General features: G+C 36.4%; 4 protein-coding genes across 8 annotated transcripts; 1 reads left to right on the plus strand and 3 right to left on the minus strand.

Moving 5' to 3' along the window:
- Nucleotides 1-1,767: 1,767 nt before the first annotated feature.
- On the minus strand, nucleotides 1,768-3,315 carry LOC105171381 (uncharacterized). The gene is made up of 2 exons (XM_011092471.3): nucleotides 3,044-3,315; nucleotides 1,768-2,294 (listed from the first exon to the last, which is right to left on the minus strand). The coding sequence occupies exons 1-2, from the start codon at nucleotides 3,170-3,172 to the stop codon at nucleotides 2,013-2,015; spliced, it is 411 nt and encodes a 136-aa protein (XP_011090773.1). The 5' UTR covers nucleotides 3,173-3,315; the 3' UTR covers nucleotides 1,768-2,012.
- A 1,897-nt stretch (nucleotides 3,316-5,212) lies between these two features.
- ECR1 (E1 C-terminal related 1) lies at nucleotides 5,213-9,634 on the minus strand. Its single transcript, XM_011092472.3, has 9 exons — nucleotides 9,271-9,634; nucleotides 8,838-9,001; nucleotides 7,810-8,012; nucleotides 6,848-7,080; nucleotides 6,686-6,748; nucleotides 6,514-6,570; nucleotides 6,126-6,247; nucleotides 5,883-6,000; nucleotides 5,213-5,777 (listed from the first exon to the last, which is right to left on the minus strand). The coding sequence occupies exons 1-9, from the start codon at nucleotides 9,364-9,366 to the stop codon at nucleotides 5,490-5,492; spliced, it is 1,344 nt and encodes a 447-aa protein (XP_011090774.1). The 5' UTR covers nucleotides 9,367-9,634; the 3' UTR covers nucleotides 5,213-5,489.
- Nucleotides 9,635-9,941: 307 nt separating this feature from the next.
- Nucleotides 9,942-12,915, minus strand: LOC105171383 (protein trichome birefringence-like 10). The gene is made up of 4 exons (XM_011092474.3): nucleotides 12,031-12,915; nucleotides 11,179-11,568; nucleotides 10,807-10,965; nucleotides 9,942-10,578 (listed from the first exon to the last, which is right to left on the minus strand). The coding sequence occupies exons 1-4, from the start codon at nucleotides 12,474-12,476 to the stop codon at nucleotides 10,203-10,205; spliced, it is 1,371 nt and encodes a 456-aa protein (XP_011090776.1). The 5' UTR covers nucleotides 12,477-12,915; the 3' UTR covers nucleotides 9,942-10,202.
- A 6,914-nt stretch (nucleotides 12,916-19,829) lies between these two features.
- On the plus strand, nucleotides 19,830-25,126 carry LOC105171385 (pfkB-like carbohydrate kinase family protein). Of its 5 annotated transcripts, none has more exons than XM_011092482.3 (11): nucleotides 19,830-20,023; nucleotides 20,205-20,432; nucleotides 21,473-21,549; nucleotides 21,725-21,834; nucleotides 21,957-22,071; nucleotides 22,643-22,705; nucleotides 22,803-22,966; nucleotides 23,396-23,457; nucleotides 24,187-24,253; nucleotides 24,552-24,731; nucleotides 24,810-25,126. In XM_011092482.3, exons 2-11 carry the CDS (start codon nucleotides 20,219-20,221, stop codon nucleotides 24,847-24,849), a joined length of 1,092 nt encoding a protein of 363 aa, XP_011090784.1. In that variant the 5' UTR covers nucleotides 19,830-20,023; nucleotides 20,205-20,218; the 3' UTR covers nucleotides 24,850-25,126. The 5 variants fall into 5 exon arrangements, with proteins under 5 accessions (XP_011090784.1, XP_011090785.1, XP_088741853.1 ...); XM_011092483.3 differs by having other exon boundaries at nucleotides 19,830-20,018; XM_088885727.1 differs by having other exon boundaries at nucleotides 19,832-20,432.
- Nucleotides 25,127-25,197: the final 71 nt, after the last annotated feature.

Here is a 25,197-nt window from a genome sequence, read left to right on the forward strand (position 1 = left end):
GAGAGAGAGAGAGAGAGAATGAATTCTAAACGATCAGATGGATGCCGAGGCAATTGATTGAACATTGTTGGGCTGACTGTGTGAAGGTGGTTACAAACACATGGTACTTAACCCTAGTGGTGTAACGGTTGAGAAAGACAACATTCTCAAAGTAAGAGAGGTGCTCCTGCGGATCTGTGGTTCCGTTATACTCAGGCAGGTTGGGCTCTTTCCAGTTGAGGGGGAGTTTATCTACCATGATCTTTTCACTGAAGGGGATACCCTGCTGCTCTTCTGAAGGCGTTCTCGCGATTTGGTACTAGACATCTTAGGGGTTTTTTTGCAGACATTTTAGTCGTATGATCCATTGAGGAGAGACGTCCCCCTAGATTTGTGAGGAGGGGGGTCCTCAGTAAGACTGGCGGTGTAGGGGTATGGGATACCCTTTTACTTTCTTCTTTACGGATATCCACATCTGTTGGAGTTACTGTGTGGGCTGGGACTAGTGTCTCCATTTGCTCGCCTATGGTTGTCGTATCATCTGTTGTATGGTCCATAGGAGTCCTGGGGGGGAGCCTCCCCGATGAGGTGTCTAAGGAAGGACTATGGTGTGGAGGCTCAGTTAGAGGGTAAGCAGGTTTGGTGGTCTTGGGACCATCGCCCCACAGCCTTTTGTTTGTTTATTGCCAAGTATCTCCACAGCCTTTTGTTTGTTTGCGGGATTGTTGGGGTTTTCGTGGTAACTCACGTCTTTAACTTAAGTTTCCTACAAACGGCGCCAATGATGCATTCAAAAAATGCACAGGGCCAATTGGTATGGACTATGCTCAAAGCTTAGGCCAAAGCGAATACAAATCCTGAAGGGGGTCCTGCAAAAAGGCGTTAGCACTCCGACGCCCAAGTTAGTATTGGATTTACGAGAAAAATAATTCTAAGAAATAAAATGTAATGAGAAATCGTGATAGAGTAAGCTATTTCGTGAGAGAAATCGTAGTAAGAGTGCAATTCTAATGCTAAACCAAGAATAGAGAGTGGTTTTTCAAATTCTGGAGGGTGTCCCAGTAGAGGGATTAAAGGTCTCCCTATTGGAGTGCTGAAGGTGTTTCTGTTGGGGGATTGAACTTGTATTTATAGAGGGAGCATCTCCCTAGACTGGGACTCTACACACCTCTTTTATTCTCGAAAAAGGGGGCAAAATATGTGAAGATAAGACTCAGCCTACAACAACACGTCTTTGCCTAAGGAAGAACTCCTTTCGTGCGAGGACTCCTACTATGCGGGGAGTCCTTCTAAGTTTAAGAGTCCTATGTTTTGGGAGCACCTCCCTTCTCCCAGGTTATCCTAGTTGCCAGGGGGATCCTCTTAGATTTGATGTGGTCCAATGTGGATGCTAACCTCGGGTTGATGTGTTGCCACATAGGAAAGTGGGATGCCAAGTGTGTGTGCCTTTTGGGTCGAATATTTATCAGGCTTTGATCATAGTCCAAGTAGGGGATGCCTTCAACCTCCTTCCTTTGCCAATTTATTTTTTGAGGAGCACTCGCCAAGTTCGACTATTAAGTGTTCTTGGGCCTCTCATAACTTAGGCCTCCTAGGATGTTACGGGCCTCTCGTTTCTTTCTTTTTTTTTTTTTTTTTGATCTTTTGAACTCTTTGAACCAATCTATTTTTATGCACATCAAATATAATATTAGATCGTAGTACGAATTGAGCATAATTGTTACATGAACATATGTGTTTTTATTACTATTAGAGTTATGGGTTTATCGGTAAAAGCACGAACTGCACTGACTAAAAATAGTTAATACTACACTATATATCATTCAGATCCTAAAATTTAGAACAATCAATACATGAATTTCCAATATTACAAGAGAGGCACAAAGATTAACCTCCACAACAAATTGATACACATAAAATTTCCGACGGCCATATATATAGCCTGTCAACACGATCTGAATACTTCAATTGCTTTTATTGGGTCATTACAGCACATATATATAATTGATTAATTTCTTGTAATGATTTTGACATCAAAATCTTCTAAGGTTGAATGAGTAGTGATCATGCGAGGGAATGATGTTGTTACTATAATGGGTAATAACCCCTCTTGAGTTATGGTCGGAAGGCCTTTGAGACTTATAAGTTCCTGATCCTGTGAATGTTCTTCCTTGTTTGGCATTTTTCCTTCTAGGGTTGGAAGAACGAGGAATGAAAACTCCCGTGCCTTTGCTTTCTCTTTTGCTGCTCGGTTGATGCTCGTAGTTCAGGATTGACGCTTGTGCTACCGGACGAATTAACGCTGGGTTGAAACCCTGGAAAACGAAAATAATTACAACCTCAAAAATAGAAAAAGCTGTCCAAATCTTGATTAAGTTAGTATTTAAGTTGCACCAAAAAAATGGGACTCATAAAAAAGCTGAATACTTACTTTTAGTTGTCGTGGATTTTCTATTACACTTACATGTTGCATGTTATGCCACACATACATATTCTTCTTTGAATTAAATTATAACTTAAAAGTGGGCCGCATACAACAGACACATGAATGTTACATTTGACACGAGTGCACATACAATAAAAGATCATTTACCATACTTGTATGAGATAAGGAGTGATCCTAGTCCTTACAAAATTCAACTCTGGCAAATATTGAAGTGCGCTTTGTCATCCTACTATATTTATTCTGTGATATGAGTTATATGATGACATAAATAAAAAAATTCATGTATTAAATATTCTATGTTTACTTAGGTTGTTTGAATCAAGTAATTTTGGATTTTAACCCAAATAATAATTAATACGGATTAGGACTCCTAAATTCAAAATAAATATCTTATCTAAATATATTAGACTGTTCATTCAACCTAATAATGGGAAGTAACCGGAGCCTTGGGGTACGGGAGACTGACATATGTGTGTCATTCACTCAAAGGGAGAGTAATAAATACAATTTGATGGACTTCGGTTTAGTAAATGAAGTAAACTAAGACAAAACCTAGTGGTTTTCTTGGACATGATTAACATAGGAAGATGAAGAACAAGACAGGAGATGAGTAAGAACCTGTAGATTGACAGATGGACAATGAGCAAGTGAGTCGTCATCATCATCATCATCCATGATGAGAAGAGAGATTTGTCTGCTCAAGTCTTTAAAGAAAACATCATCCTCTAACTCCAAAGCAGCTTCCATGAGTGTGTGTGTGTGTGTGTTTGTCCTAAAGAAATGCTTGAAGAGCTTCAAACAATCAAACAAGCAGATTACCAGTCACAACTTCTGCTTCTGATACTGCACTTTTTTTCTTTTCTCCAGTTGAATCAGATGCCTAAGTGTTTTAAATAGGGAAGAAAAGGCAAAGGGATGGGATCCAAATAGGGGGTGGGCATGTGGGGGGGTGGGGTCAAGAAAGTCAGTTGGCCATCCTGTCGCAAGTCCATTGCACCAGCCCCACAAGGATGTAATCATCAAAGTGTGTGTGTGTGTGTGTGTGTGTGTTTATGATATTATCCAGTTGTTGGGGAGAAAGGGATGAGGAAGAAGACCCACAGCCCAGATTATCTCATCCAGAGATAGACTTCTATATCTTCAGGGGATATATAATTGGTTCTCAGTCTACACACCAATTCTCCTCTCATCCACTTGTTATTCTTCACACTTTCACTCTTAACACTTCCACTGTTTGATTCTTGAGGCATGCAATACACCACTTGCAGACAAATGATTATGATTGTGTTTATGTCTTAATCCAGCAGTTGGATGGGAAACTCCAGCCAGAGTCACCTTCACTCAAACAAGTACATCATATCACAAGTATATCCTACTCAAATTATCATCGTATAATATATTAAGTTAATCCTGATTAGATTTTCAATTGAGAAAATTCTTGCCCAAATCAATGAGACACACGTTCATTATACTTTTCCACCAAATTAAGTGTATATCTACTATTTGTTTGGATTCTTGACTCAAATAGTTGGCCCTTTGGTTGATTTAGTTGACAATTCTTACACATATTCCACCACAATCTTATGCGGCATTTGATGGGGCAAATGCTAATGACAACTCTTTAAAATATAGGTGCAAATCGGCCCACAAGAGAATTTGTTGAAATCTGGACCATAATTTGACATCTATAGAGTCATCAAGAAAAGTTGGGATTTAAGAGCCTTAATTCACTGTGTGAAGGGCATAGTAAAGCTCCGTTTACTTTATGATGAGTTATTTGAGTAATAGGACAAAAAATAAGTCATGTACTAATTATACTATATTTATTTGAATTATTTGAGTTGAATTGTTCAAAAAGAATAGTAATTTGTGTCGAACTTACAAATAAAAATCAAACCGTAACATAAACACCTTATAAGGGTGCGTTTAGCGTTTGATCCAACCTGATAAGGAGAAGCAAACGGAGCCTTAAATGATTGGATGTCTCATACTCTCTACTCCAATTGAAGTAAAATCTACCGTATGAATTTTCCTCTTCTATTGTACCCTCTCAAAATTGCATTGACAAGTCTTATTCAGGGGGGGGAAGAAAAATAAAAAGTTGATGGGCCCCACTTACTATGGATAGACACTGTCTTGTGGGATTGACAGAATCATGTAGAGATATTCAGCCCGGATTTTCTCAAGATCTAATGGCCCATTTAACTTTTCAGTCCAGTCCTTGTCTGGTAAAACATGACTCAATCAATAGGGATACAAAGTACTGAATTACTCAAGTCCAACACTCATTAAAAAGTTTTATGAAAATTTCAGGACAATCACAGCTATTTATGTATGCTCGAAATTCTAAAAGCCACCAAGAATGACCCATTCGGAAGTGCCTATCACATTCCAGCTGACTACACTTTCCGGGGTTGTATATATAACTTAGCTTATCTTCCAATAAATTTGAGAATTATGACAACCTCCTGTGGTCCAGAGCCCACAACGCTTGCTGGCTGACCCCACTGCACAGGATCATTGAGCTAGCACACTTCATTTTCGTCTCTGCATCCACCCTTTTTTCCTCCCTACCATTATTTATATGGACTTTTATACAGAAAAACACCTTGTACCATATCACATTCAATACAAATTTCCAGGCCAAAAAGCTGGCCACAAAAGGCCTAGTTGATGACTTCATTTGTGGAATCAGAGTCTGGAAATTTGTGGTCACAATTTGGGTGGCCAGAGTTAGGACTGGAGGGTCATTCTAACACAACTTGGTATTATAAGAACAATAAGATATAGCCGACAATCACCAATCTGTGCATACATTAGCAAATTTCCAATTTCATTGATGTATATCATGATGCAATTCACAGGCTTCATCCAACAAAAAACGAGGAAAATAATGGAAGGATGTTACCGAACAAAAGGGATCCCCTGAATCAGCCATAGTGGTTCCTGCTTTCCATGATTTTGTCGCAAAAATTATGATATCAAAGGGAACGAAGGGACTCGTATGCTACTGGATAAACAGTCACAGGACATCTGAAATTGGAGACTACAAGTAATTCAAGAATTATGCTCCGCCAGCCATATCGATATCTGCAATGCCGTCAACTCCCCTGAACACAACACGTAATTTCCTTAAACAAGATTGCTTCTTGTCACCCTTCCCAGCCATACCATTAACATGAATGACGTCTTTGGCTACTCCACCCATTAGTTCGAAAAGAGGTAAATCCAGATTCGATCGAGTCATCTCTTCCAGTACAGGAGGTGCCTGCATATACAAATTCTTCCCTCTGTGTGTTACGCTCACTCTACTCAGAAGCAGCCTAGGGTGATCTTCCAATTGATCAATGAACTGTTGCACCGCATAAGTGTAACACAAATGGCCAACAACAGTCAGAATAACAGCAATGAAAGTTATATAGTCTATAAGAGTCTCACTGAAGAAAGAGAGTTCCACCTTTTTAAGAGTGACAGATTTGTCCAACTCAATAAGCACACCCGGACCACAAACGAGACAGTCTTTGTCCCTCACAAACTCTGTAACTTTGGTATGGAGCCCTTCAACTCCATTATACCTGTGACATGAAGTGCATTTAGTATTAACAGGTATAATGCCAAATAATTATCCAACTGAAACCAAATGTTTCTATGGAAATGATCACTTCGACATAACAAAATCAAGAAGTTAAAGGAGGCATACGTTAAATAATTTGACAACGTCTTGCTGCATCCAGAAACAATCTTCAAGGTCTCCAAAGCACATGCAGCGGAGATAATAGCATTGGTAGAAGCTATAGCGGGAATGATATTTTTCACCACACCCTGTAAACAAAGTTGTTTGTTATTGCATAAACTATACAGTTATAAGCAACCAGTGGTAACAAACGATTTGAGTAATGACGCAACTATTACCATACCTCCTAAATCAGTGGTGCAACCATTTTTACCACCGATTCTCAGATTTTTTTAATTTGATTAAAAGTTATCACTAGCCATGTAAATGATTAGAGCTGCATTGGAAACCTTAACAGCATTTACCACCAGAAATCCTGCAGCTGAAAGGTAATTATTGCAAGACACATGCTGACCTGCGTAAAAGAATATGTAACTCCTGGAATTCCGAAAAGTTCTGCCCTCTTGACAGCCTGTGAGGATGAATTAAATGAATTAAAGGAGAAGAGCAATGAGATAATAGGATACAACTCCCAACATCTTTGTTGTCAATTTACTCGTTAAAAGATATACGTATTATTTGTATACCTCTGAATAAACCCATTGCATGTCTTCAGGATTATCTGGATCGAAGCTTCTGCTACCATGAACCTGCAAGTGAAAAATATTATATCCAGATGACTAAGTAATGCAGAAGCATCTCCATGAATAAATATGGAGAAAAAGTAGAACTAGAGTTTATATGCTTACCTCGTTCCATTTAATTAAATGGGCATATTCAATACAATGGGCAGCAGTTCTCGGAGTTTCTGCTAAAGTACACAAAGGAAATTTCACTTGTGGAGGAAATAACCAAATGGTACACTCAAAACATGGCGTTGTTCCTGGTACTATAATCCTTGCATGGCCCTTGAATCCTTCAGTTCCACCATCCACCATAGGTTTAACAGTTTCTTCTCGGGGATTATCTTCTGAGTCATACTCTTGTTAATAAGAAAAAGACACAAAACATAAGCTCAGACAGGCTATTGACTTGTATTCATCTTGTGCACACGAACAAAATTGACAAAGTACATCGGCAGACAGCTTATGTATCAGGTCCAAACTCAACAGAATACCTGAATGAAATTATTTTGTTACATGCATGTGCTTTAGCAGATTTTAATAGTTCTTTATATAGATGATTGGTGGTTGAGGGTGGGAGGTTGGCTAATGTGAGGTTTGGAACATAGTGCAATCAAACTCATTAAATCTTGGTCAAGGGATGTGCTTCACAGTGCTTTCTGGAGCAATTCAACAGAAGACCAAGAAATAGAGGTGGAATTTATGTTAACAGAAGGTTGTATAGCACCTGGATGTTGGCTTAGGTTAAATTTAGTGTTACATGTAATGTAACTCTTATCAATAAGAATCTGACTGGATCAGAACTCTAAAGGAAAAAGCTAATGCGTTCAGTTGTTCAACCAAAACAAAATTAAAAGATGAGACACAGGTTAGTAGCAAAGGAATTGCGGTGTCAGGTCCAAGTCCCAGTTTATCGTTATTTCTCACACTTATCAAGGTTTACTGTTCTTAACTATCAGCCATAAATCTCCTACACATAATTGTGATAAAATAAACAAAATGTGTGTAGTAAACATGATAGCTTATCATATTCTCCAAGTCCTGTATTTCATAATTGCTACAGCTCAATCCAAGTGGAGAAGTCAAACCTAGGAAGCCACAAGCCACTGCATTTATGTAGCTCCGAGCCTCAACTGAATCAAGGCCAAGGACGATAATGCTGAAATCACTATAGAAATCCAATGGTTTGTCCTCAATGCGACAGAAATGTGGAGTGATATTTACACCATTAACTCTTTCCATGACTCGTTTTGCAGCTACTTCAGCCTTTGGCTTTCCCACATCTTCAAGCCTACAGAGAAGATAATGGACATTAATTCTTTTCAAAATGATGTAAAATTACACTAGAAAGGCAGTCTGAATTGAGATCGGAAAATATGATTGCATAACACTTACACACGTATACACTTCCTCCAGGAAGTCTTAGTGTCATAGCAAAAAACTGTAAAGATTGGGTTAATTGACAGTTGATCCATAATTTGGAGCTTGGAACCCAAATGTATTTTGTTATTGTCTTTGGCAATATGAATTACAGCATCAAGATCATTAAGATTAGTAAGCTACTCATGTAGGCCGCAGATCAGGTCGAGGGAAAAATTCAAGAAATTGTCAACCTTGCAATAATAGTACCATGCTTTAATGCAAGAATTGCAAATCCAAAGACTGGTATTCATGCATTAATGTAAGGATTCAGATTAGTCTAACACCTGTTTTGATTTCACATCAGTCCTTAAGTGCAAGCCAAGAATCAAAATGTGTAAGATAATAGGCTCAGTTATTAAATACTTATGTTCCTTAAAAATAAAAATCATGTGACTTAAAGCCACTTTTTGCACAACAATAACGTGTAAAATGATATATAACCACCCCACAAGATATTAGAATAGGCCAAACCCAGAATTCACACAGACGGAAATTCAAATGCTACTCAACAAAATGGAGCACCTTGTCAGGCAACAGTTAATTCAACATATACTTCCCTAAATCATCACAAAACCTGAAAAGACAACATTATCAACTGGCACAATTCTTAAAATTTAACTTGCATGCTTGATTAATTAGGGCCACTGATATAACACTACGAGCAGTTGCAAATAACAAGAAGCATCATATGTACCTGAAGAGGAACTGACGATTAAGGTTCGTGACCTCAATGCGGTCCATATCAATTACATCAAGATATTTGAACCCAGTTAAAGCCAAGTCCTTCAGCAACTCGCAGCCCAGCCCACCTGCCCCCACCACCAAAACTTTCACATATTCTTTTATGTCGTCTCTCAGCTACAACAATTGAAATAACAACAGTATTGATCATCAGAAACAGTTAAAAATGTTGAAAATCAATGCACATAAGCCATTCGGGAGAACGACACCAAGATAAACACCAAAGTAAAGGAGAAATTTACTTGTGGGCCGGCTCAATTTCGATCCCACAAGCTGGAAAAGAAGTCTAAATAGCCAAACAGATATACAATGTGGCTAACTGAATGCAGATCAACTGTTTGTAAATTGACACAACGAGAACAGAGAAACTAAAAGAGGGAGTTTACTTCTGGGCCGGGCTCAAAATTCGGGCCAACAAGGTGGCCGGGCCGGAGGAGGAGCTTGTCGAGGTCTCTTGATCTGCTGGGCTGCGACACCGCCATATTTGTTACACTGTAAAAAGCTTCTTAATTATTTCTTTCTGCGTGCGAAATTGTGAAGGAGGACCTTCAGATAAATGGCAGGAACCCTCTGCAGTGAATTTATATACAATACAAACAGTTTTGAAGCTTAAATCATCTCTGGTACGCGACTCCGAGTGTTAGAGGATTCTTTACCCAAATAGCGACTCAGGTATGGAGTAACTCGTTTCAAAAAACCCGACTTTGAGAGAAACGTGGAAACTTTGCTGCGCGGGTAGCTTAGAATTTACGCTAGGGGTGCTACTTGTCTTAACCTACGCACTTGTCCTTTTTATTATCTCTCTTTTAAGTTTAATCCAACCACCGCCTGGGGTGGGTTGCCCTTTCTAAGCAAAATCGTAAATAGGCCCCAACTTTGGTGTAAACCCGCAGCCCCATATCAATAAGTAGGTCTCTGTAATCAATTCTCTCTCTTATGTCCTAAATATTTGTTGTTGATATATTTAAATAGTGATATACATTCTGCAAAATTTCTCTTGCAAAAAATGGCGTTTACAATATGCATTTCGTATTTCATGTCAAAGATCCACTCTAAATTTACCATCTTCGTCTGTGTTGTATTAACATAACATTTTTTTTGTAAAATAAAAGGAAAGGAATTTATGTATCTGTTGCTCACTTATAACTAAATTCCAAATCTCTTTTTTGTTAAAAATTAAACAAAAATGTACCTAAACTTCTGCTATTCCTAAGTCAGAACTCTGCACCAGCTGATCTTGCCTTTGCTCACTTCCATCTTCTGATCAAAGCTGATGTCTTCTTGCACCATATAACTTATATACATTTTCCACAACCTATCATACTTGTGCATAGTACCTCGACGAATTTGAGGTTTTATTAGCTTCGCGCTTTAAAACAAGGGCATAGAGCAACTCATTCCATGCGTCAGGGACGCCCGGTAGACACCAATGGCTGCAGTCCTGCCGACGAAGAGGCGCAGGGCCGACTTTTGGACCCAAGTAATACAAAGACGAGTGCCCGTCTTTTCTTCTTGATGTCATGTGAGTTACGTTTAGCACGTCAAACGTTCTTGAATTGGATACGTTTGAGTGAGCAGTGATGACTTGGCTGAAAATGCTGTATTTAGTCCATGTGTGAGACGGCACCAATGAAGAACTGAGCTCCGGAAGGGTTTCCAAGTGGCACGTTCCACCTGATCTCCAATCGCCGCCCCTGAAAAATTCATGTTCAGGTTGCTATTGCTTACTCAAAATGAACTGGAAACCTTATTATAGATGTAATGTGACTGGAACACAGTGCCAAAACTTCATCATATCTTGTCGTTGCATAAGCCACTTCATCATATCTCTTACTAAAAAAGAACTTTGTCGTATTTATAATACAACCAGATTTAGCCCTGAGCACCAAATAATAGATTTGCAAAGTGTACTTGGTGCAAACCTGAAGTGTACAGGAGCATATGTCCGAAAGAAGACTTGTGTCTTGGTAGTATTTACTTCACGATGAATCCATTCGACGACTGTTTCCAAGGCTTTCTGGTATGCACTGTCAACTTTCATATCCATCTTCACATTTGGACCTTCTTGGAAGTAACAACCTCTGAGAATCCATGTAACATTATCAGCAACTTGAAAACAGTAAATGAGCAAGCAAATCACATAACAACAACACTGCCTAACAGGACAAGACATTTTCCCGTTCAGTGACTCTCATCCTGGCCAATAATCAACACATAGTCTAAACTATGAAATCAGAATGAAAAGCTTCGCCAAATTCGACAATATATGACAGAACAAAGTGACGTGAGATTACCCTCTTGCAGTCTTCTCATAATTCCACCAATGTCCCGTGTTGAAAATGAGTATATCTGCATCTTTCCATCTGGACGACGTCCAATCCATTTGATCTAGTTTCAGTGTAGTTTTAATTTTAAGTGGAACTTGGGCCGGAGGTCGGCTTTGCAGTACTAGAAACGGAGCCCTGTAGTACTCCACTGTGCAATTATAGTCCATAAACTTGAAAACCAAGTAGCCTTTGTGCTTTGTGATAGGGTTGCCATTTACTTCATATATTGAGTCCTTGTTCACTATAGCAGAAGACAGCATGCAGAGCAGAGACTCCCACTGGTTTCTCCCGATTGAGTCCCCCGCAAACACAACACGTTTATTTCGCAATTTCTCCAGCATGATCTTTGCATCAAATCTGTCTTACAAGTAGGGAGGAATATTATGAGTCACGATTCCTTTCATGATCAATGTTTTAGAATTTCTTCACAGAATTATTAGATCATACATGAAAAATGTGAAAAGGATCAATCTGAACTTCTACTCCTTAGAAATTTCAATATGCATATCAGATCAAGTCTAAATGGAGGTCCCTGTCATTGACATCTGAGATAATTTTTCCTAAGCTGAAGGACAATGACAGGAAGGCATAAAGTCAACTGCATAACTAACAACATACTATCACTGATATTAGAAGAATTCCTTAAAACCATTACTAAAAGACTCAGAAACAAAAAAAGAACAAAACTAAAGGGAAAGCATTTGTAAATAAACTGTTGGTGCAACATAATCTTGATAAAGCAAGAAAACACAAGCAAAAATGCACTTCTCCAATTGAGAAAATTGGGAAATAAATGATGAAAAACAACAGTAATAAAACCTGGGCAAGTTGCACTCTCTGGGCTGCCACCTCCACTTGGTGTAGAAAAGATCCGGCCTTCCATTTTCTGAACACCTGAATCCTTCATCCAAGAACCTGCAATCCTTTGATTGGTACAGAGGATAACTCTCATCCCACACCCAATCACCATCAAACACATCACACCCACCATTAATTTCACTCAAAAAATCAATCTTTTTACTGCTGTGGTTACCACCCTCACCATCACCATCAATTTTCAACCAGAGAAGCCTCTCACTCTGTGATGGAAACCTCACCCCTTTTCTCGCACTTGTGTAATCCAACAAAAAGAAGCAAAAAATAACACAAACTGTCAGTCCAAGAATCCCCACAGAGGGCTCAAAAAGCCTAAAACGCTTCACTTTCTTGTAAAAATCCACAAAATTCATAGCCTCGGCGGTTTCTGCAGATGGGCTGCTGGACATTTGAAAGAATTCTGAATCAAGATACGGTTTTTATTATTATATTTCCTGAAGAGTATTTACATGTACATAAATAGGGAGAGGAAGGGGAGGATGTAAAACTCAAGAGTTGTAGTGTGCAAGCAAATCAACAACTGAAATCATCATATCGAATTTGGCTTTTGAGAGTTGAAAGAGTGTGTGTACTGTGTGTTTCTTTCTTTTTGGTTCTTTTGGCTTCTTTACTTGTTGAAGGAGTAATGGCTGGCCACTGACTGTTGTATAGGATTGTTTTTTCTGCAATAGTGTGATTAGTTACAAAAGGGAGAGTGAGAAAGAGAGAGGGGTGTCTGGAAAGCAAGGAACCAAGAATGGCAGAGAGAGAGATAGAAGGAGAGAGAATGGCAGAGAGAGAGAGAGAGAGTGGGCAACTGTAATGATGGGGTAGTGGGGTGGGGTGGTGCTGCAGTGCAGGCAATGAAGATTAAATTCAAATCCAGATAGGATCTCTGGTACTTTATTACAGTTAGTTTTTCCAAAAAATAAATAAATAACAATAATCAGATTTCTCAGAGAAAAATAAAGGGATAGTTTAGGAAATTTAAATTTTAAGATGATCTATTTTAACATAATCTTTCTATCAATTTTTTTAATCTTTGTAATCAGATTTGTAAGAGCTTTGCCATCCCAACTTGGAATTCATATAAACTTGCGCTGTAATTTGCTAATATTAATTTTACAGTTCCATAGTACCTGTGTTGTTTTAAATTAATCTTATGAAAATTCCCCAAGAAATGGTGTTTCAATTCTTTTAAGTAAGTTATAATAGTATTATGTTAGTAATATAATCAATCACTAACTGTAAATATTTCAGTAACTTATATAAATTATAAAAAAGTAACAAAATAAACAAACTTACATATACAAAATAAATAATCGCGCTTCTAATAAAATCTTAACGTTGATCCTCCTATTTAAAACATTGATGCCCTAATGAATCTTTTCATAATTCAGATTATCTTTTGCGTCTATTAATTAGGTTTTGTTTTACATTCATTTTTTCCTAAGTTATTTCATATTTCATTTTCAATTACTTATTTGAATTTTGTACTCATATATTTGGATTCGCGTATAAAAAATTATCATAGACCAATAATATTTTGTTCGATTGGCTCCTTCTTAAATTATTACACATATAACTTTATTTTATTCAATTTTTCATGGGAAATAAATTATGAGTCGTTAAGCATTATGTATGCCAAAAAAAAACCCTAATCAGAATAGCAGTGTTCATCACAAGAATAATTGAGTTTCAATTAAAAACAGGAAAAGGAATTGCATAAAACCGTTGCTATTATCAAAGCACAAATGGGATGAAAGATAACTTTAGTGAAATTCTTTTCAAAGTTTTTACTCTTAAAAATTGCGTGGAAAAAAGCAACTTTTGGGGGCAAAAGCCAAACGAATACTTCCTTAGTAACGGTTAACAAACAGTGCCACACGTTCTTCTCGCATTTGCCATTTGCATTCCCGCGAGGAAAATGACAAATTTTCTCTTTTATTTTTATTTTTAGGTTCGATTTTCTTTTCCAAAACAAGTTAGAACAGACAATATTTCAAACGACATAGCATTGATCGAATTCAGCAATTATATTTAGGTACTTTGAAAGGGCTAAAACGTATCCAAACGTAATTTTTATATAGGAAAAGTATCATTTTAGTCCGCTAAGTATACCTAATTTTAATTTTATTTCGATAACTATGTCCATTTTTGTTTAGGTCCAGTAACTTACAAAATTGCTTACTTTTAATCCTCTGACAGATTTTCGGACAATTTTACCCCTATGAGTACATATAGATTAAAACTGTATTTCAAAAGTTGCATAGGGGTAAAATTGTCCGAAAAGCTGACAGAGGACTAAAAGTAAGCAATTTCGTAAGTTACTGAACTTAAACAAAAATGGACATAATTATCAGACTAAAATTAAATTAGGCATACTTAGCGGACTAAAATAATATTTTTCTCTTTTTATATCTTACAAAACCCTGAATCCACGTACACTATGTCCAAGTGCAAACTCGACCGCCTATGTGCAGAGCCACCACAACTATTCGTTCAAAATGAAATTAATTGTTCGCAGAAAATTATACAACTCAATTATATTGGTAGATACAGATTTCCATAATAAATATTTTTTCAGAATGAAGCCAAAAATTCTTTATTAATAATTTTATCTGCACCCCTATCATTTTATCATAGTAAGAATTATGATATGCAACTCTAACTACGTGTGGTGGAATAATACATAAATAAAATAAATAGTGTTATTATAAAAACACGATATTGAAAATGGTGAGAAACAGCATAAAACATGTAGCGTGAGGGTCTTAAAATGTGAGTAGAGTATGTCTCGACATTTCAGCTGTCTCCATCTTAAGTTTATATAAATACCAAGATCACGTGTGATGCTGTCTACATTAACTGCTTCATCATATTCACTCTCTTAATCATACCTTTAAAACTCTACCTCCTTTGCTTTTTTTAAGATACGTCCGCATCAACACATTAATTGCACTTTAATTTACAAATTAATTAATAGTTTTTTATATTAATAAAAACGTATTATTTTTTGTCTTTTCTCGAGTTATAAATAAGTTTACCAAAATTCATTTATGCTGTTATAAAAGAGAACATTGTTGTTATGTCAATTTTTGAATATTTAAATTTACTATTTAATTCAACCCGTGTCTATCTATATATATACTTCAATAAAATTTTATTGTAATATTAATTTTAAGTCTTTTAATAAACTTATATTTACAACTTCTTTTTTCCTCTTGCACTTCACACAACGTTTCTTTCTTCTCGTAAATTTATTTCTTTTTACGTTTCTTTATTTTCTTCGCCCCTCTCATATTTGTTTTCTTTTATATATATTTTTTTTCATTTTACACCAAGATTTTTTTTTGTCGAAAACTTGTCCTACCCGAAACTCAAGACTCAGCTGATTGAACCTATAGGCTTGTTTTAATTTTTGAAATTTTTCATGGAATATATTTTTAGAATTGTTATTTATGATTTTTGAAAAATGAAAAAAAAAGGATTTATTAACAAAGAACTAAACATATATAATTTTCAGATCTAAACTGGCTTATTTAATAAGAAATTTAAATATATTTTTTGTTTCAATACATGATAGAAATATATATTACTTTAAAAAATTATATAATATGGATAATTACACTCTTCTCTCCTAGGATTTGGTGTAATTATACGTAAATTTGTTGTAGTTTGAAAAATTATATCTAATACCCTAATGTTTTCTTACGTTTTAAAAATAAGTCCCCCCATTAGAAAAATTCACCGTATTTGTTGATATTAAAAAAAAGATAAAAAAAAAAAGAAGGTCTATATGTATCCTTAATTGACTTATTACCCTCATACATCTTCATCCCATAATGCATCTGAGAAGGTATATTTTCACTGTTATAAGGGTAGTTTAGTTCGAGAAAAATTATTTAACCTACAATAAGTCAGTCGAGGGTAAATATCAATTTTCATTCAACTTTTTATTAATATCAATAAATTTAATGAATTTGGACTAACGAAGAGATTTTTATTTGTTAGATGGAAGCAAACATCAGGGGTGCTAGATCTAATTTTCCCAACTACAGAAGATTTATGTGTAATTACATCACATTTCAGAAAAAATAGTATAATTATCACTATATTATTCTAAGAGATAACATATTTCAATTTTTTTTTTCTCAATCTCATGCATGACTAATTTAAAACATAAAAGGATTTTAATTGAAATCTTCTAACAAATCTAATGTTTGCTCATTTTCTCAAGCTCTCAAAAATTTATTGAGACTGGACTGTTTTCGGGACCACTACGACGTTGAGGTCGGATCAATAATTTTTATATATATAGCATTTAATAAATTAAAATTTATGATTATAAGTTAAGAAAGCAACATGGATTCTTCTTTAAAATAAATTTGGAGTATGAGTTGGGGGCATTATTTAGGCATATCCAAACATCATCAAAATTTACTTTATTTTATTTTTATTTATGTTGGTAATGGAATGGAATAATGACAAGCCAAATTCCAATACAACAAGCAAAGTATGGTTTCCTAATAAAAAAGTTAAAAAAAAAAAAAAAAATTGGGTGTGTGATCTGGTGGGCACAGTCACAGACTCACAGTGTTGTGCACTAGAAATGAACGGTTCAAAGTAAAAGGGAATCCTATTATCATATAATACATGCACCAAAACTTTGATTAGACTTGCACCAAATTTTTGCTTAAAAGATAAGCCACTCAATTAAATTTGGGATTACATCTTCATCACAATAAATCAGTCCTGCCCCTCTCAATTAAATATTAGTTAAATTAGAATAAGGATAAATTACAAACAACTATCATATAAATTTGTTATAATTACAAATACCTTTTTATTATTTAAAAAATTATAAAATTTCCTTAAAATTAATGGTCATATATCCTCGTGACCGTCGATTGTAAGGGGTATTTGTTAAATGACTTTTAATTCCAAAAGATATTTGTAATTTTTTAAATAATGATAGATATTTATTTAGAGGAGTTTGTTGTAATTTACTCTTAGAATAAACAATACTTCAATATCTAAAATAAAAAAAATTGTTAATGAAACTTGATTTAATTGATGAAGCTGAGGCCTCGTGGGTTCAAATTCCATCGATGTATAAGTATTGATCTATTTTAATAATAATAGTTAGTTTATTATAATAATAATTATTTGATATATGCTAATTAACGTATATTGATTATTGACGATTGATATTCATAATTGATATTCATAATGTAATTGTACTCTATTCGGTTTGACAAAAGAGATCAAAACGAAAGCCCAATACAAACAAAATAGTTTCCCAATCAAAGAACATAATTTCATGTATGATTCGAGACACTTGAATACTCCTCGATTATGCTTTCAATACTTCAAAATGTTTCAAAATAATAACATTTAAAAGAAAACCTATTTCTCAAACTGGATCGGTGTGGGAGTTGTGTTGGTGTAAGCAGCTCATGATACAAGTTTCCTTTTTGTCATAATATCGCTCTATTAATGTAAATTACTAAGTACGACAGAAAGTTGAGGGGAAAATGTAATACAACACAGTCTATCACTGCCAGCTCTATCTGAAGAGGTTTCGTGGTCATAAAACACATGCTTTCAACTTTAAGACAACATTTGATTTCGGCATGTTGTAAAAATGTTTCACTAAATTACAACAACAGAAGACTTTACCGCTCCCGTGACCAGTTGCTTGGTAGACTCCAAACTTCAGGGATAAGTTCTCCACAGCCTTGGTTGATTGACGGCCCACAGCAGCAAACTCCTGATCAAATCCGGTATTGTAAACCAGTGAAAAAATGACAACTTGGAACTCATGAGATAAATGTGAAATCTATGTGGTCCATGTGCCCCTGCTCAGAAGTCATACAGCGCTCCTAGCTCGTCTTAATATGAGTGCACAAGACATCACCACTGCAGCATAAGGCTTAACATTCAAGAATGAATGAGTAATCAGCAATCTGATTCTACCTGCAATCTGTGCAATTCTTGAAAACTTGAAACAATGAACTAAAGGCAGAAGCAGCAACGGTTCAACCCTCAAACGACCATCTCAATTCCTCACTGCAATTAGTGCTCTGCCGCAAGTGCAAGAAAGTAGCTATTCTTTGCGGACAGTACTGACCACAAAAACCCCTGTTGTAATGAGCCAAATACATAAAGCTACAATATCCTGAACCTCTTTAGCGCTAGCTACCAGTGTGTTTTAAACCTAAAAAAGAAAAGATTAGGCAGCCCTATGTTGATCAACAACTTCCGCAACATCTTTTCTATCACTTTCAAACTTTTGATTCCATGATCCCCGCGAATGCTAAAGAGTAACAACTTGCCGTCAACTACTATGTTAAAATAGAGACCAACATAACACATATTAAGCCCAACTCTCATATTTGCACACTTTTTTGAAGTAGTTCAACACATTGTACGTCTAGCAAGATGTGGCACCACCTCCCTCATTAACGATTCGACTTATTAACAAATCTAAACTCAACAAGGACTAAACTCCTAGTTAAATCATTCATATAGGGCTGTCAGTAGGTTCAACCAATCAAGAATAAATTGGAATTGCCTCAAAGAAAGCTCGACCAAGCTCGAGACGAAAGTTTAACTGCATGGAGCTTGAAAGCCTTCACCTTCTAATCATTCAGCTACTTCAAAGCGACTTCACTAAGCTAAGTAATCAAACTGCTCAGTTCCGCTTGCAAAAAACACCTCTGGGCTCGGCCCAGAAGATAAACAAGTCAAGATTTTTCTGGTTGTCATTTATTATACCAAGATGAGATTCATCAACCTAAAAGTGGGCTGAGGTCGAGCCCATGTACATCCCTCTACGGCTCTACATCATGATAAATACACTCGTCATCACCATGTCTACTCTTCAAGTTCTCAACTTTAAGCAATTTAACAATAACCGTTAGAACTAAAATGTGAACAGCTATAATTCAAGAAACATAAGCAAGTTTATTGAGAAACATAAGCAGCTATAACAACATTCATTATCCCCATCTCTAGTCCTAAACTTTTCAACTTTAACAACAGTAGAATTAAAAGCGCATATCGTACCTCAAGAAACCTAAGCATGTCATTGTACTAAGAAATAATCCAGAAAACTCTTTAAAGATAAAACGAAAAAAGAAAGAAAAAAACAACACGAAAACACATAATTTTCATAGCTTATGATCCGAATTTGGGAGCCCATCCGAGAGAACTGTGCCGGAAGTGTGAAAGCTGTCATCAAAACTATCTTCGGCCTGAGAGGAAGCGGACTGGGCTTGGAGGAGAGCCTCTTGACGCTGTTGCTCCAGTTGAGCTTTCTCAAGAAATGGTTTGAAGCCCAGTTGCAGAGTCAAGTACCCGAATGCCAGAGCTCCGACGACCACCACCGCCGATCTCATTGCGTTCATCTTCGCCGTCCCTCCCATTTCCTCCTCTCTTCCTCTTTCCAGTCTTTTCTTGGAATCTGGAAGCGGCTGTTTATTTTGGGAGTAACTTTTAAACGATTTCTAAACAGCGTCTTTACTCTTTAGTTGCTGTGGAGTTAATATAATTTCAATGTAACCCCTCTAGTTTCTAAAATTTCAGATTACTTCAAAAACTTCCATGTAAAATTGATTTGTGAACATGAAAAGATTCTTGTAGTCAAATTAGTACTAAAATTACTGGTTAACATACTTAAAACATGTTCGTTTGCTTGAAATATTATCTTATTTAATGAAAAATAGAACCGTATTCCATGTCCTTGCTGCAAAAGATACAGAATTTGGATATAACTATTTTGGGGTTTGGAATGAGAAACTTGACAATTCCGGGACTGGGATGCAAAGTAAGATGAGTGACAATAGCTAAACACGTTTTTGCACTTCGTAGTGTCAATCTCTTTCCACCGTAAACAAAATACCATGGCCAAACTCCAAAGTCAGCCTTCTCCGTTCGATCTAATCCTCGTTAAGTCAGTAGTGCCCTCTTTTACTTATAGTCTGCACTTGTTTTCTTCTACAGCAAAACCCATTATTTGTTATTCTACTTTTGACAAAATTTCCGGTTTTTGTTATCTCCATTTATGTGCTTATGCCCCGTTCATACCGAGTATTAAGTAAAAGACTGAGTCTTATGTGAATTGTCTTCAACAGTTCTGAGGGAATTTATGGTGGGTCTCTCGGCTGCTGTAATCAGGAGGCAACAGTTCTTGATAAGGTGTTTAGGTGGTTATAGTGCTAGATGCAAAAATCTTAGCTATACCACAATAAAAATGCAATCTTTAATGAGTGGTGGAGGCTCTTCTTTGGAGGTTGATGCTATCAGCATTTTGAGATCAATCACTCCGTCTCTTGACCCTTCGAAGCATAAAGGACAAGCTGGTGATGCTAGCAAATTCTCACTCTTTTTGCTATTTTTACTTTAATTAGGTGTATTCTTCATAGTAATCTTGCCTTCAGGAATACTCTCGTTTCCATTTTTGTTTAACTCTTCTAATTGTTTGTGGTAATGTAAGCTTAATACTTGAATTTCTGGGATGGCCCTGATTTCAGATTTATCCCAGTTTAGGTCTGCAAGATGCTCAGTTCAGTACTTTCTGGTACTAGAAATTTCATATTATCTGGGAGTCATTAGATGGATGTGTCTTTTGAGTATTTGTTGTTTTAAACTAAAAACCAAGCATAGAGTTATTAGGGAGGCTGACTTACAAGAAAAAGTTCGAGTTGATGTGTCTGCTTTGACATAGATTCATTTTTTTTGCTGGAGGGGCCGTGCGTTGTTTAGATTTTTCTCTCATTGGCAAAGTTCTCCATAGTTTCTGGCTTGAAATTTGGTTGCCACCTAGAAGAAATTCTTCCAGACTTAGTTGACCATTCACTTATGTGGTTAGAACCAAGTTATTATTGTTAGCTTATGATTCAATTAAGGACTGGTCAAACATTGGAATAACTAATTTGTATTATCTGGCTTTTCAATGGGCATAAAAGCATGTGTAAGGAGGTTTGGCGGTCTGATCAATTGTCATCTGAGCCAAATTGATGTACATAAGGAACTTGCATCAGCAATTTGCTAGGGTACATAGTTGTGGGTTCACACATGCCTCCTTTTTTTTTTCCAAATTTATATTAGGACTTTGGAGGCAGTTCTTGCCCACACACTTCTTCAGAAAGTCCTTGTTTTAGTGATTTAAGAAATTGGTGTATAAAGCACCATATAAATTTGATATTCATAATTGATTGAAGGTATCGGTAACTAATGCAATATATGTCTGGTACCACGAATTGTTAATGTTTATTAGACCTATATGTATCAGAAAAAGACACTTTGGATTAGTGGTAGGGTGAATTACAGTAAATTTCACTACTACCTATTTCACTAACTTATCTGATATCTAATATATTTGTTTAATTGTATCATCCAGGGAAAATAGCAGTTGTAGGTGGTTGCCGAGAGTACACTGGTGCACCATACTTTTCTGCTATTTCAGCTTTGAAAATTGTTAGTTCTCTCTCAATATGGCCTCCCTTCTCTTCAATTCTCTGCCTTCCTCTATCTCCCCTGTTATTAGAACAAGCATCTGTTATTGCAGTAGTTCAGAGGATAGTTGTTTCCCTTTATAATAGAAGTTCCTTTTATTTCTGGATTGTGAATTCTGGATGTCTGTATTTCTCAGGGTGCTGATTTGTCGCATGTGTTCTGTACAAAAGATGCTGCTACAGTTATAAAAAGCTACAGTCCTGAGTTAATTGTGCACCCCATTCTTGAAGAATCATATAGTGTTAGGTGAGTATCATTGTTGTATTAACTTCTTGTTCTTTCTTAAACAATTATCGGATCTGTCTTTCTGTTTTTTGTTGATGTTGAATTCTATTTGGAGTTCTCAAGTTTCAAATGATGCATTTCAGGGATGAGGATAAGAAATCAATATCAGCAAAAGTTATTCAAGAGGTTGATAAGTGGATGGAGAGATTTGATTGTCTAGTTATTGGCCCAGGCCTTGGAAGGGACCCTTTTCTCCTGGTGCGCAGCTTTGGAGAAGAATATTTTGTGCACATGTTTGTCCTTGATGCGATTTACTGGTTTAAACATTACTTTCCTGTTACACTCATTCTAGAGAATGCTAGTACATTTAAAGTGTTCTTGAGTAGTATTATGCATAGGCTCTTATACCAGTAAAAGTGATGATAATTGAATGGTCTTCTTGGTAATAGCTTGGACAACTAGCAAAGCAATATGTTTGGTTATTGGTTAATCTCTATATATAAGTTCACCTCCATGTTTATAGTTGAACTCTTTGTTGTGGCCAAAACTTTTTGATTACTGTTTGCATGCGTGTCAACATGTACTATTTTTTGCCCCATTCACCTTCTTTTTCTAAGGTATCCCAGATGTGTCTTACAGTGTAGATCAGCTTATTTTCAATTTGGGCATCCTTTGAGAAAAGGTCCTTTACAAGGTCTTGATGTGCTTGTTCGAAGGAAATATTCCTTTGCCATCTCTTTTACCTTGTTTGGTGCTAATCACTTCAAATATTCTCTTTTCTTACCAATCCAAAAGTAGTAATTCATGTATAAACATGGATTTTCTCCAGGATTGTGTGAGTGATATAATGAAGCATGCAAGAGAATCCAATGTCCCAATGGTTATAGATGGGGTAAGCTGTGAAACCAAAAAAATTCTTTGTATCTAATCTCATCTGTAAAGTGATAGAGCTTAAACATATAAACTCTCATTTCCTTGGATTTTCACAGGACGGGCTTTTCCTTGTTACAAATTGTCTTGATTTGGTCAGTGGTTATCCCTTGGCTGTTCTGACTCCCAATGTTAATGAGTATAAGCGCCTCATTCAAAAAGTTTTACAATGTGAAGTAAATGATCAAGACGGAACTCAGCAGTTACTTTCTCTTGCGAAAGGGTAAATTCTTTAGTTCATTTCTTTTTTTCTCTTGTAGCATTCCACACATATTATTGTTGGTTTGGATCACATTAAATGTGATGCATTTTCCTGCATATTTTCAAATTATCGTTTTTCCCTTTAAAGGCATTAGTGTATACCGCTCTTCTACATAGACAAATAATTCTGCATATACCATCTTAACATTATTGCAAGATCATGTGCATGCTTTAGTTTTCTGAAATGAAGTATAATATATTATGAGATGATCATAATGGGACTATGACATCCGTGATTGATCGCAAATGACCATTCTGCATGATCTGAGTATCACATTCTCTTTGTAATTAGTAAGATCTCATTTTGATACATCAATATACTCGGGAGGCTTAGTCTGGTCAATTTACTCTACATCCTACTCCCTGATGAATTATAGCTTTTCTTGGTCAGAATAGGAGGTGTGACCATTTTGAGGAAAGGAGGATCTGACTTTATCAGCAATGGTGAAACAGGTAAGTTTTTTGATTTGCATGCCCGGAATAGTTAATAATGTGTCACTAGGAAACTTATATGGTGATGAAGGCAAATCAGTTGAAATCATTCACTAACTACTGATAACCACTTGTTGAGACCTTCATCTGCTTCAGAACCTATATATCATGTCAATCAATACCCATACGTGTATTGAGAATGATGCAGAACATGTTCCAACTGAAGAATATTACATTATGAACCTCTTGATTGATTGTAAATGACAACTGTTTAACTCCTTTATCACATCACTCCACTCACATTCCTCTTTTTTTCCAATTGCCCTCTACTTTATCTTTGTATTTCACTGCCCTGGCATGTTCCATATTATGCTATTTGTTTGTAAGTTATCAGATCTGCCTGACAACAATCAGCTTTAATGCTGTTGATGCTGTCTGCAAGATAATTTAATCATTTTCATTACCACAATACCACTTGTTACTTTCATAGTGACTGACCACTATAGACTGATTAAGCTATCAATTTTTTCAAGAGGATCTACCTTTTCATTTTGTAGCTGCTGACTTACCATCACCCTTGACTAGCAGCCGACAACAGTCCTTTAGCATTACATTCTAGTTTTAATTGGTCCAAAGTATCAATGCTATAAAATTGCGTGATCAATATGCCATCACAGTTAAGAAATGTAGCTTCTATGCAGTCAAGTGATATGCTTTGAAGGATTCTAATTCCTTTTGTGAACTGTGCAGTCAGTGCGGTCAGCACTTTTGGTTCTCCACGTCGCTGTGGTGGCCAGGGAGATATACTTTCTGGAAGGTAAGCAGTCATCAGCTTTAATACACCCCTAGTGATATTTGGTAACGGCTCCGTTTTCTACTTATCAAGTTCAACAGATATTCTGACGTCTCTTTCATGTGGAACTGGTATAAATACTCCAATTCTTTTTTGTGGAGACACTTTCGTTCGTGCAAATTAGCTGCCTGTTTACCATGGTTCTTGTGATGATAAAATTACAGTTCCGTTTTCCATCTCCAACTGAAGGAATTTATCACCCTCTCTTTCTGGATAACTAACAGTGATGTGAACAATGTTTTGTCGTTACTTTTGCTGCCAGTGTTGCTGTGTTCATTTCATGGGCCCGTCAACATGCAGTTAAAAAGGAGTTGAGCATGAGTCCTACAGTTCTGGGGTGCATTGCCGGGTCTGTTCTGTTGAGAAAGGCTGCTTCATATGCATTTCAGACTAAAGGAAGATCTACTCTTACCACTGATATAATTGAACACTTGGGAAGAAGGTGGGTGTTGCATTAAACTAACTCAATGTTGTGCAATGCCATATTTTAGACATGCTAAATTTCAAACATTTCCTGCAGTTTGGAGGAATTCTGTCCAGTTAGTCGACAATACTCATAGCTGCAGTATTGAGTTGAAGGAAGTGTCATTCAGGCATTTCCCCTGGTACCGACTTGAGAAGAGGTCAAAGTATTAGCCTGAGGCACTAGTTCTTCAAGGTTCCGGAAAAATAATCTCCATGCGCCTGGACACTTTTGGAGGCACTAGACAACGGGAATTAGCCTGTTATGAGAAGGAACCACATGTAGTTTGTTTGAAGTATTTCCGAGTCTTCAGATGAATGGATTCGCTGACAATTTTCCTAGTATTCTATGCGTTTAGAATCTTCGATGCTGTATTTCTCTTTTCTTTCATCCATCAGGGTAGATGTAGTCGTGGCTCAGGAAGTACAATTACAACCACTTGAAA

Source organism: Sesamum indicum, linkage group LG10 (genome assembly GCF_026168435.1).
Source record: "Sesamum indicum cultivar Baizhima isolate 11 linkage group LG10, ASM2616843v1, whole genome shotgun sequence".
In the NCBI taxonomy this organism is placed as follows: Eukaryota; Viridiplantae; Streptophyta; class Magnoliopsida; order Lamiales; family Pedaliaceae; genus Sesamum; species Sesamum indicum.